The following is a 12295-nucleotide window of genomic DNA, read 5'->3' on the forward strand; positions in this document are numbered from 1 at the left end:
TGCAAGTACTGGAAATGTCACAACTTTTTTTAGGTTGATTTGCATTTGACACTTATTTCTTCCAGTAGCAACAAGACAAGAAGTTTGTTGTAATTGTTTGGTATTCTCCTGTCCTAATTTTTTTTTTTAATGTACTCACTATAACTGAAAAATAGTCCTATTTGGCTGTAGTTATATATATATAAATATATATATATATATATATATTTTTTAATAATTATTTTTTATGCACACTGAATTTAGTTTTCCCGAGTTTTCATCAGGGCGTGTAAATTTTGATCAAAATAATCCATGTTTGAGTGGATCACTGCTTATCCCTGCTCTAGCATTTCTTTATTTTTTATATATAGTGTAAAACAGTGATGCATCAATTTGGCGTGTTCATTATTAAAGTTAAGGCTGCTTAAGGGCTGAACAGAAACAGAGACGCTGCCAGTAGCTGAGTCTTCTATGCGAAAAATAGGTCAGTGTTGATATTTGTTTAAAATGTACTTTTTGTGCCCTGGACCCCTGCTGTGCCCCAATTGCACTGTCCTAACACATACAATTATTTTGAATTTAGGGCTGAGATGGCTTTTGGTCACCAAATTGAATGGGCAAGTATTTTTTTAATGCTAAAATGTTTTTCTTATTGACTAAAAAAAAAAGTGACCTATTTACGTTCTAGTTTGCTTTCTTTCAATCATGTGTTTAAAACTCTACCCATGCAGTAAGAAGAGCCCCCCCCCCCCCCCCATTTCTCACTTTAGCAATTATGGTGCTTAAAGTATGGCTATTTAGGGACAAACTGGTGCAGACAGGCTGCCGGGTTCCTTCAATTGTTACTGTCTTTGAGACGAGGAAGACTTAATCCACAAAGATGAAGAAGATGACATAAACCGCAGCTTTTGTGCTGATGCCCATTATTTTGTAAGACACCTAAAAAGCCTATAAAAGAAGATGATGATCGCTGAGGTGAACGCACATTCTCTCATTCCCATCCGCCCTGCTGAGGAATTCCCAACACTTAATTACAGTTCACAACCAAACCACAATGTCATATTCAAACCTCTCCCAAGCCCTGCGGGGGAGATAGCTAGTTGACTTTAATTGCCTCCAAAGTGGACAGTTACCAAGGGGATTGAGAACATATGTCGTTGGGGAGGAGAATGGGATTCATTCCACTAGTATGGGAAGAGATTGAAAAGACATTTTAATAGAGAAATGAAGATTGGGCTCTTTAGTGACACTCTCTGGTGGATGGGTTTACTGCAGGCCCATTTGTGGGTGAGCTGCAAGGACTGTGGAGTTCAAACAAACACAGTTTTACATGAAAGATTAGAATAGCAATTGTTGTGGTTTTAAAACTTCACTGCATGGTGAGTAATATTGTTGAAATACACATCATAGTTTTCTCATGGTTATTAAATCAGTTTTGAGGGTACAGTGGGTCAGAGCTTCACCAAAGCTGTGAGTACTCCATAATTGCCATTTTTAAAGAAACATGAAGAAAAAAATGCTAATGAGCTTGGATTTGGTCGAAAGGAATGGGAAAGTGTTTTTTTTTTTTTTTGCAAATAGCAGTGCTTCCCCCAAATTCTGATATAAAGGAACATTGGCAAAGGCCAAACATGACATTTTTAGGTTAGATTTGTCATTTAAGGCTGCTGCCGTCATTCGACTATAACGCAAGATGACGCAATCGGGTCCGATAGTCCGAAAATTTGTGAAAATAGCGGTTAGCCTAGCGGCTGAAACGTCTGGCTCAGGACAGCTGTACTGTGCTAAAAAAAAGAATATCAATGATGTTATCGATGAATGGATTCTATAGTAAAACAATTTAAAAAATCTTTAACGGCCATTAACTGCAGATTTCTCACATAAGAACCCCATTTTTGTCAAAATGATGACACCTTTTTCCTTCTCAAGGGCCCTAAATGATAAAAAGAGGAATCGGACAGCGGAAGACATGACGAGAAATTGTTCAAAGCGAGAGTGAAAGCAGCCCAATTTGGCTCGAGTTTCTGACCTGTTGCAACCCGCCGGGCCCGTTTACCGGCAACCTCAATACCTTGGGGTCACGCCATCCTCCAGTTGTGTTACACTGATAGCCGGAGGACTCATTGAGCTTTGTCAGGTGACGTGCAAAGTAAGCGGTATTGGTGCACAGTCTGACGTGGATACGAGCTGTCAATCAGCATGTGGCCTTCGGGCTCTGAACCCAGTTTACTCTTTTTCATGCATGGTAAACTATTTGATATCATATCAAATAGTTGACAGTTTCCTCTTTTTGCTTGTTAGTGTGCATGCAAATACGCGGCCGCCGGATCACAAGAAAGCAACGTGTGTGCATTTTGTCAAGATGGCAAGTACAAACTGTTCGACGCTGACTAACCTCTCGTTTGAAATGTACAACAATGGTGGTACTTGTGTGGTTTTCATCGGCAAACAAACAAACAAACAAAAAACACAAAAGTAGTCTTCTCATATCAAGCAATGAAGTAGATAAGTGGAAACAAGCTGTACTGTTCATTATTAAAGTTGGAACATTTCAAAAGGAAAATTGAGTAACTGGGACACATGAACTCTGGAAAATGTTAGTTCAATGGCTTGGGTCAGAATCGTATCAATTCAATCAAGTGGTAATAGAATTAATTCATTATTTTTGATTGAAGATGACGTCTGTTTTCTGGGTTTGGTCAACAGACGGAGCCATAATTGGTCATTACCTATTTCCTCAGCACAGGTGATGTCCTCTTCAGTTGACAGCGAGTGGCAAAATTCGTTTTTCAAGGTATTAATTGTTTATGAAAAACAGTGACGTCAATTCATTACAGACAAAATACGATCTTCTTACTGTCGAAAATGGCTCAATGAGTCACGTATTCCTTGAAAGGTTTCGCTGCCAAGTAAGGTTGAAAACAAGGTCACAAGAACAGTTGTTGTACTCATTTGTTTAAATAAGCAGAATGTTCAAATAAATAGTCAATATTATTGAGGACTTGAACAAAGCAGCTGGGCTCATCTGTGTCACCTCAGTGGGAGGTGTTGCCCCCGGGTGCAACTGCTGCCGAGTAGGTATAATCCACATCTCTGGAATACATGTCGCTCTTGTATGCAGGCAGACGCCCTCCAGTGAAAGCCGGCTGCTTGTCGGACTGATGAGCGAGAATGGAATAAAATCATGCATGGTGACAAAGTTGGAGTGAGGGCCTGCGCACTGATGGAAGAGGTGAGTACTGTATTTTTGTAGGTTGAATGCTGAGGACTTGTCACTTTGAAATGTCTGTAGACTATCGGCAGTTGGTGTAAATGCAAGTGAGAAGTGAATGCTTGTTTTGTCTCTTTGTGCCCCGTAACTGGCACAAAGCTAGTTGGGCTCCAAGCCCACCTGTGATCCTAATTAGGATAACCGTGCATGTACTTATTAAACACGTGTCGAATTCAATTAGTGTGAAATTGCCAATAAAACACAATAACGTTTCCAGTAAAATCTTACAAAGTAAAACAAAACTTGTCGAATTTGTGTAAAATCTTACATAGTTACGACCGTACAATATAGCAAAATGTTGAGTTTTACTCGCAATAGCAGTATGTGATTAAAATGCGTGTGGTGGGGTTTCGTTCTGAACACAATGAGCGGTAACCGTGTGCAGAAGTGACTGTTGAAATGTTTTATTTTGAAAGTCAAGCGTGCTCATTTCCGTGTCTTTTCCGGGTTAATGTCGTTGGTCTTAACACGGCGGTTGCCTTGTCGAGTCATCGCAGTTGAGCACTGAGCAAGCTCAGTACACAACGACTCTCCGTCCCGGAGCTTCAACACCGTGGACTCAACAAGCCTGTCCCTGGATTTTATTCACTTAATACGGCACTCAGCCAACCAGTTTTTGGATACATAGGAAGAACTAGCGCGCAACTTTTGATTAAGACCAGACGAGAAAGCACCAGAGCCACTGCGACATCAGCGGGCGAACTTGGCTATCTCTGCCCGGTGGGAGGTGTCTGTCTGGCGGCTTCGCAGCTGCCCGCGCGTCCCGCTAAGTGCGCAGCTCTCCGGTGGAACCGTTTCTCACCTAACCGGAGGGATTCGAAGTCATGGCGAAGACGCCTTGCTGTTGGCTTTATCTGCGTCTGTCCGGGGCTTTTCGTCAAGCATCTGTTGGTTTAATGTGACGCGCTGTCGTGACACGCTGTGTGCGCCGTTTGTGCTGCGGGCCCCCCCAGGCAGGAGAAAAGAGGAGCGAGGCTCGTCATTAAGTTTGGGGACTACAAATCATCCGCGAGAACAGATGGAACAGGTAACGGCCATGTTCCTACATTCAAAGTTATGAGATGTTCAACGCAGGATGGTCTCCCATGTTGTTGTTCTAAAGTCGTCCAAATTGCAAATTGTTTCCCAGAAGCATCTCTCGGACTCCAAACACGACGAGGCATCCGTTTGTCTCATGAGACTGCGATTAATGTGATTGTTTCTCTCATGTTGATGTTACTGATAACTTGAGAGTTCATAAAAGTAAAAACAATGCGTGAGTAGATTAAATATTCCCAAATCTAATAAAATGGCAATTTCCTCTATTTTATGAGACTTTTTTTTTTCTTTTAAAACATGCATGCCAATTGTTTCCTTCCTTCCTGTTTTACAGCACAGTTCATGTCACTTTGACCTTACTTGAGTGTTCCCATGGACAGCAAATGAGGTGACAACCTTGTATCAAAAACAGAAGTACAGTAATGACTCTTGCAAAGACTGCTCATCTGTGATTGGTCAACGCAGCCCACTGGTGATAAGCCTTAAAATCACATTGACATTGTTGACGTGACGCTTTATTGGCCACTGGGAGATAGAACGGCTGCACTTTTCTTGACTTTTTGCCTCATGACAACACTGAGCTGTTGGGAAATTAGAGCGAAAACACCTCGTGGCTCATTTCCTATGACAGTTGCGCGTCATCCTCCCCAAAGCATCTTTATTTGACCTCGCATTCATGAAATACAAAAATTTGGTTACAGTTAATGTGCAGCAATTGGAACGTGGCGCGCAGCTGCTTCACATCACAGTAATGCCTTTTGGCCACAGATGAGACGAACAGCTGTGTGGCGTCTTCGTCATCACTCGGCATCACCTATTGTCTCACGCATGACCGAGGCTGTCGAGATCTGGACAGCAGGTTGGAACATGTGCTGTGACTTCCTCCCCGAGTCTTGCAGGTCATCTGTTTGACTGTGCAAACAGTAGCTGAGGGTTCTATTATACACATTGGAGGTAGTGGGGTGAGGGTGGGCGGAGTTCATCATCACGCAGTTAATTGCAGTGGTTTATGAAGTGGTAACAGCAGTTAAAATCCTCCAAAAGGCAGCGAGGTTGAATTTTCTCCAGTAAGCTTGGTGCGGTGCAGAGATGACAACTTGACAACACTAAAGTCTTTGTTTGTGTGGAAAGTGGCTGCGTATCTAATTAAAGATCAAATGAAGTGGGATATTTTTTCCAGAGATAAGGTATTTTCTAAATAAATAAAAAATAGATTAACTCATTCATTGACAACCATTTTCAAAGCAGTTTCCCATGTTGCAATCCATTTTTTTTTTTTTTGCATTTTTGTGGTGTCAATATGAGCAGCACAAGAGTAAGCTCTCTTCTCACACCAGAATTTCTTTCCTATCTTTTTTCATTCTTAGTAGTCAGCACTAGAACATAGGTTGATTTCGCCAAAACAAAACCTTGTTTTCTGACCAACAAGTGGAGAAAATGAGCTTTTTGTGAAAATAACATGCCAAACAAAAAATAACAGGCTTATATTTTTTATAAAATGACAAAAACAAGACTCACTGTATGGCTCAAGTTGAACATTTTAGTTTTTTTTTTTAACATGCTGTTCGCCATTCTCATCAAACTCATCTTTTCTCATGATTGCAACATGCACTTTCTACTAACTACCGTGACACACACTGTTTACACCAATTGTATACGTACGCTATTCAAGTGTGAGGTGTCTAAAATTGTCCATCTTCCAATGTGTTGGCATTTCTCTCCCTCTTAATCGACCTGCCAAGCAGAGATTCGCCCCCTAACATTTATCTTCAACTCGAAAGCTGTGCTTATCTCAAATTCAAAGTAATGCAACTGTGCAATCTTGTATGCAAGTACAGTGGTTTATGGACCAGAATTTCACAAACGGGGCGAGATCCTTTTCCTTGCCAACTTGTTGAAAAACATACTTGACAAATGTTGGCAGTAAATGGTTGGATTCCACTTGATGAATAGAAACCTACGCGGCATGAATGAGTTAATCAATTAAAGACAAATATTTTAACCATATATTAATGTCTTTTATTTGGATTCAAATCAACAGATCACCGTGTCTTTTTACAACATAAAAAATAGTTTAAAATGTAAAAATGTCAAGATTTTCTTTAATTTCTTCATGATTACCGGTAATCCAAAAATGTTGATGTGCTATGTTGCCTCGCTGAACCAACCAAGGGTTATTCAGCCTTGGCGGAGGTGTGTACCTCTCTGCCTTTCATAGTACTGAGCAAATTGACTTTGCTGATAAACATACTTTCCGTGGTTTCCAGACATGCATGGAGTTGCTGTGCAGCCGTTCAATCCCCGTCACTCTTGAGTGACCCCCGTCCCTAAGCTGCTGCCTGGCCGGCGAGCAGCCTAACCTTGAGGTTAGCCAGGCCGCGGTGACTTTGGGATAAATTGGGAGCGCGGAGCAATTAAAGGCCTCGTACGTCTACATCACGCATTAAAAATGACTCGTGGAGCGATTCAGTGTGGGATATTTTCAACATTTTTATGCACTGATGATTCGACATGAGCTGACTTTTTTCTTTTTTCGCCTGGCTTGTCTTACATCAGTGCACTTTCCATCGTAACACTGTAGATCACAGAAGCTAAATTTGTGAGTTCATACAAATGTAATTTATTCATCGGAAACTTGCATGCTTTACAGCGACTCTTGTTGACAATCAAGTGTTCCAAATACTCTAATCTAATCAGCCACGTCTTGGCTTGTAGCGGTTCGTCGTAGGTCATGACATTCCTTAACGGTTTTAGGAGGAATTAATGACTTGCATTGATTACTTTATGTAACTATAAGCCCATTCTAATTGCTCTAAAAAAAAAAAAAAAATCACCAATTTTTTTGTTCCCACTATGTCACGGTGTTCCCTTGAGGAATCATCAAACAGGCAGGGGCATTGTTGCCACTTTGTAACAAACATTTCCTCCTGTTTCATTGTTCCACTTCACTGCCGCCGCAGCAGCATCAATCGTCTGCCTTTGCTGTGTTTACTTACCGCTATTGCAGCCAGGGACAACTTTGCCCGTCCTATTGATCAATGACAAGGAACACGTCTTAGCAGACTGACAACAAAGAAACAAAAAGTCACGTCTGTTTGTTGGTGAAGTGAATTTCTTGACAAGAGGCTGGACATTTGTTCGAGTGTAATCCAAACAATATTTCAATGCTTATGCTTCTTCTCATTGCAGTGACCAAGACCGAATCGGACAACGCTGGGCCAGGATAGGCCAGCCTCGGCCTTCCGAACCAGCAACCTCGTCCAGAGGCCCACCAAGGTCAATTCCCCAGGACCTCCAAGTGGCTCTTGGATTCCCAACCTATTTTTCTCTTATCAGGCTTCAGGAGGCCATGGGACGATAATTCGCCTGTCCATGTCTTGGTGGATCCTTACTGGATGTTGGCAGCAGGATGGATTTGGGTGTTGATCTCACAGGCATCATCTCCTTGCAGTGCTTGCACCCCCCTTCCTTTGATTGCCTGTTGACCTCCCTGAGTCCCTCCCCGGGCCTCAAAAGAAAGCCCCCCGTCATCTCCTGGGGCTTCCCTGAGCCCTCAAGAGGGACTTGCAGGAACTGTACGGTGTCTTGTTGAACCAGTTCAGAACACAGAATGTTATTCGGAGGCCGCCCCATTGCCGTTCCTGCTTAGTTGACTTTTTTAATTGGAGGTCGAGGCGTTGAAAACGAAACAGTACCTGCTTGGCGGTGTACAACCGAGGGGAAGAATGTCTGAAAGCAAAAGCGGCAACAAGGCCGTGACATTCATTGCCCCGGCCCCGCCGTCGCCATCACTTCAGAACCCCCGCAAGAATGTGAACGGCTCCGCCAGCTCAGACACGCATGTGGTCGAGAAGCTTGGGGCCCACCTGGAGGGGCATCCGGAAGTCCAGCGCCGGCGGCGGCGGCACACGATGGACCGAGACTCCAAGACGGCCGAGCACCGCTTCTTCCGCCGGAGTGTTATTTGCGACTCCAACGCGACCGCCTTGGACCTGCCCAGCAAGGGGGCGGCGATCCTCATGTCGCCGCTGGACTGCGGGGGGCCGCCAAACTTGTTTTCTCCTCAGCCCTCGAGGCCTGGGCCCGCACTGGGGGCGTTCCAGGGGCCGTCAATAGAAAGCGTCACCCCTCGGCCTGCTTTGGGGCTTGGCGGAGGATCCGGAGAGGGGCCAATCCAAAATCTAGGCAGAGACGGTGGGTCACACGCCAGTCCTAATAGTAGCGCTGCTTTACATGTCGGTGCAGAACGGACAAAAGAGCCCAGCTCGACAGCATCGGACGTCAACAACAAAACGGGAGGCAAACACGGCGACGCCACGCAGGAGGCCGCCAAAGGTGGCAAATCGCCAGCGGGCAGCGCCGTCAGCCCTTCCGAGGAGGAGCAGCGGGAAACCGAGCTGGCCAAGGCGCGCGCCGAGCAGCGGGAGGCCGAGAAGCGAGTGCAGGAGGACATTGAGGAGGCGGAGACCAAAGCGGTTGGGACGTCGCCGGACGGACGCTTCTTGAAGTTCGACATCGAGATCGGGAGAGGCTCCTTCAAGACGGTGTACAAAGGGCTCGATACGGAGACGACGGTGGAAGTGGCGTGGTGCGAGCTGCAGGTATGGCCTCTCCCCTTTTCTAACCATGCTTCTCGATAGCTGTGTTTCTCAAACGTTTTGGAGTTCAAAAAATCTCACAGGCCAAAATATTTAGATACGTCAGGAGATGAAACGAGATGCGAGATGCAGTGTAGAAATTTGTGTTAAATCAAAATGTTGACAATTTTGTAGGTTTAGCTGTTCAGATTTCCACATTTCGTGCCGTCCAGAATACCGAAGCCTGAACAAGAGAATTCTTTCCAACCTGCTGTCTTCTTTTTTTTAGTTCTCGGTCACCAAAATACCAGCATGTTGCTCGCGTATGATTGAAACGCAGAGACTGAATGTCAGGCTTGTTAAGTGTTCAAAAGAGCCGTGTGAAACAGGACGGGGTGGCACATGAGCCGCCACAGGATGCTCTTGTCGCATTGTTGTGCACTGATGCAACATTGAGGATGTGTCAAGCGGCGAGCGAGCGAGCGTGCGCGAGGCAGAGTACTCGTTTCCTGGATGCACTTTGGCGGGAAAGAGGCGAGAAGAGAAGAGAAGTTCATTTTGAGCAGCCCCGTAAGCGTCCGATGCATTTCAACAGTCCCAACTGGTCAAATGGCATTTATGACAGGTTGGAGTGGATAAAGTACTACGACACAACTTTGGCACTTTGCAATGCGTCAGAAATGAGTCATAAACCCTGAAATGAATGAATGAGGAGCGGTGTCAAAGAAGGAAATGAACTGGAGTCACACTGTTAACTGTGGTTGCTTTGCACAGCCGCAGATGTCATGCCGATTGGGTAGTGATGACATCACAGCAGTCTGATTGGTTGCTTTTCACACGCTTGGAAGTGAAGGCATGACATCGTGGAAAAGTAGGCATTGGTTTGTCTCCCTTGAGATGCTTTTAGTGTAAAAAGTAATGGAGGACAAATAAGGAAAAAAATCAATGGATTGCCTCCCAGAATTTACACATTGAAACAGTTTGTTTTGGTGCTTAGAGTTCAACCAAATCAGATCAGGTGAGACCCCCCCCCCCCCCCCCCCCCATCCGCAATTCATCGTGTCACAAGATGCTGCTCACGGCTCCCGCAGTCCCAGCAACTAAAATCAGCCTCGCCTGATGCGCCCGCAGCGCCTTGGAAACGCCGCTTTGTTTACCAGGAAACAAAAATGTGTCTCCTGTCGCGCGCGCCTTTCTCATCATCTGCCGCCGCGCCAGGCAGGGAAAAGGGGTTATCGGTTCAACTCAAAACGAGAGATGCTTCATTCTATTGCGTCTATCCTGGATTAGCGGAGTGAAACGCGCCATTTAAACATGATCTATGGGGTGTGTTATGTAAGAATGCGGGGCCCTGTGGTGATGCCTGCAGAGGCAAGTTGGTTCCTACAGATTCTTGCTCCAATCCAAACACATGGAGTGTGTGTCAGCGACGGCTGAGCAACTGCTGACATGAGTCTAGAATAAAATGACATGCATGTGGACATGCGTGGGAGTTCCTTTTCCACATGTGCACAACTTGAAATATGGCAGAAGGCCGGTTGATGGCAATATTTTTGCGCTGCATTTTCATCCAGTATTAAATAATATGAACTAATACTTATTTTCATACATTATATACTGGTATATAAACAATTTTTCTAATATTTTGTGGTCTGAACTTGACATTTTTGAATGATTTTTTTTTTTTAACTACTTTTTAATTTTTTCTATTTTTAATCTAAAATCTTTTTTTCTTATGTTTTTGTCATTTCACCCCCCCCCCCCCCTCATTTAATTTTTTTAAAAATATTTTTTGGCGTATTTCCTAATATAAAATTTTTCTATTAATTTGTTCATTATTTTTGTGCTTTTTTACTTTTTGTAATATGATTTTTATTTATTATATATTCTTTTAAATGATGTGTCTTCAAATTTAAGGCTGGGCAATAAATCAAATTCAATTAATTTGCCATTTTAAAAATGGATCATTTGAAAATTAGCGATATCGTGATATCGAGATGCCTATAAATAAATACACTCTTCTGTATGATTAAAGATGCTCTTAAATTCTGATAACCTCTTTCATTTTAATCGTAACATGTGAGGAATAAGCGCTTCAGAAAATGAATCGATTGATCACTGAATGTGCACAATATGGTGCCATTGTAAATCTGGATGTTTGGTCTGTGGGTCTATTGAGACTGCCAGAATAATCAATAGATGGATCGGGTTAGGACGGAATGGTTTGCATAAGCCCACGTGAGGAAGATTGTCCAACAGATAGATGCGGGGACGAAAGAGCCCACTAGCTTACCTTCGTGCAGAATGAAAAAGAGAAGCGTCAGTTAGCAATTAGCATTCTTAAAAGCAAAAAAGGGCAACGGAATTTTGTAATGTGGCAGATGAACAGCAGGCCCCCGGGTGCATGACGGGGGTTGGAGGTCGGAGCTAGCGGTGGGCCCGATGGTGTCACTGGCGATCACACGGAGCATGTCCAGCCTTTTGCCGCCATTTGTGGGGTAGACCTCCAATTAAACGTGCTGGGTTGAGTAAAATGTTTGTTTGGAAGGCGGGACATTTGAGCGAGAATGGTGAGGAGGAAGGGAGAAAACAAAGGGGGGTGCATGTGGGGAGAGGAGAAACTGAAGACCAAAAACTGAGGCGGGGGCCCAGTGTGTGTGTGTGTGTGTGTGTGTGTGTGTGTGTGTGTGTGTGTCTGCATGCATGTGTGTGACCTCTGAGCTCTTAGCTCCTTTGGTACTCAGAGACCTTGAAATTTCCCTCAACAGCAACACAAGGCAGATTAGCCCCCACTCGACGGACACGCACACAGACTACTATTCCACACTTTGGGGTCTAGAGAAGGCGGAGTTAAGAGTCTCTGTCTCTGCAATAACGGTCACTCAGTCACTGCCATGAGGCAATCTTGTTGTGAAAAGTTGAATCTAGTTTCACTCTTAAAGACCCCCCCCCCCCCCCCCCCTAAATGCTTGTTGAAATAAAATTGCTGAGTGAGAACTGTAGTATTGAGTTGTGGAGATGTAGCATGAAATTGATTTTTTTTTTAAACGGGTCCAATGACACACTCGTCCCACCCTCATTGTGAACAATAAAGACTTTAAGCGCCTTAGTTCACATCATCAGTTGCCTGCCACAATTATGATGTGCACTTAGCTAGCTAGCATAGTTTATAACCTGAAAATGTATCTTCCCTTTGGACAGCCCGTTGGCTGCTTTAGAGTACCTCGTTGTCAACCACGAGTGTGTGCACGCCACACAGAGAAAGGTGAAAGGAGAAAGTGCCCGGCTCTGATTTTCACTGTTCCATAATGAAAGAAGGATCATGAATCGAGGCTGCAAGTAGCTTTTGGCAGTATTGAGATGTTAGTCGAGATTAAATGTCATGTCCTCCATTTACACACAATGCATTCTCTGTTGCACTCGTACAAGC

The 12295-nt window shown here is 44.0% G+C and overlaps 1 protein-coding gene across 2 annotated transcripts in view; it reads left to right on the forward strand.

The window, feature by feature from the left end:
• Window positions 1-12295, forward strand: part of wnk1b (WNK lysine deficient protein kinase 1b) — a 76816-nt gene that overhangs the window by 20240 nt on the left and 44281 nt on the right. The window contains exons 7-8 of one of the 2 annotated variants that reach the window (XM_086058959.1): window positions 3101-3211; window positions 7478-8889. In XM_086058959.1, coding sequence (XP_085915085.1) covers window positions 8014-8889 — 876 coding nt within the window. In that variant the 5' untranslated portion in view covers window positions 3101-3211; window positions 7478-8013. Of the gene's footprint in view, window positions 1-3100; window positions 3212-3716; window positions 4278-7477; window positions 8890-12295 lie in introns of those variants that run through there. The other variant, XM_086058958.1, reaches the window with a different exon arrangement.

The sequence above is a fragment of the Leptonotus elevatus genome, chromosome 17 (genome assembly GCF_054856555.1).
Source record: "Leptonotus elevatus isolate MCC_2025b chromosome 17, RoL_Lele_1.0, whole genome shotgun sequence".
Classification (NCBI taxonomy): domain Eukaryota; kingdom Metazoa; phylum Chordata; class Actinopteri; order Syngnathiformes; family Syngnathidae; genus Leptonotus; species Leptonotus elevatus.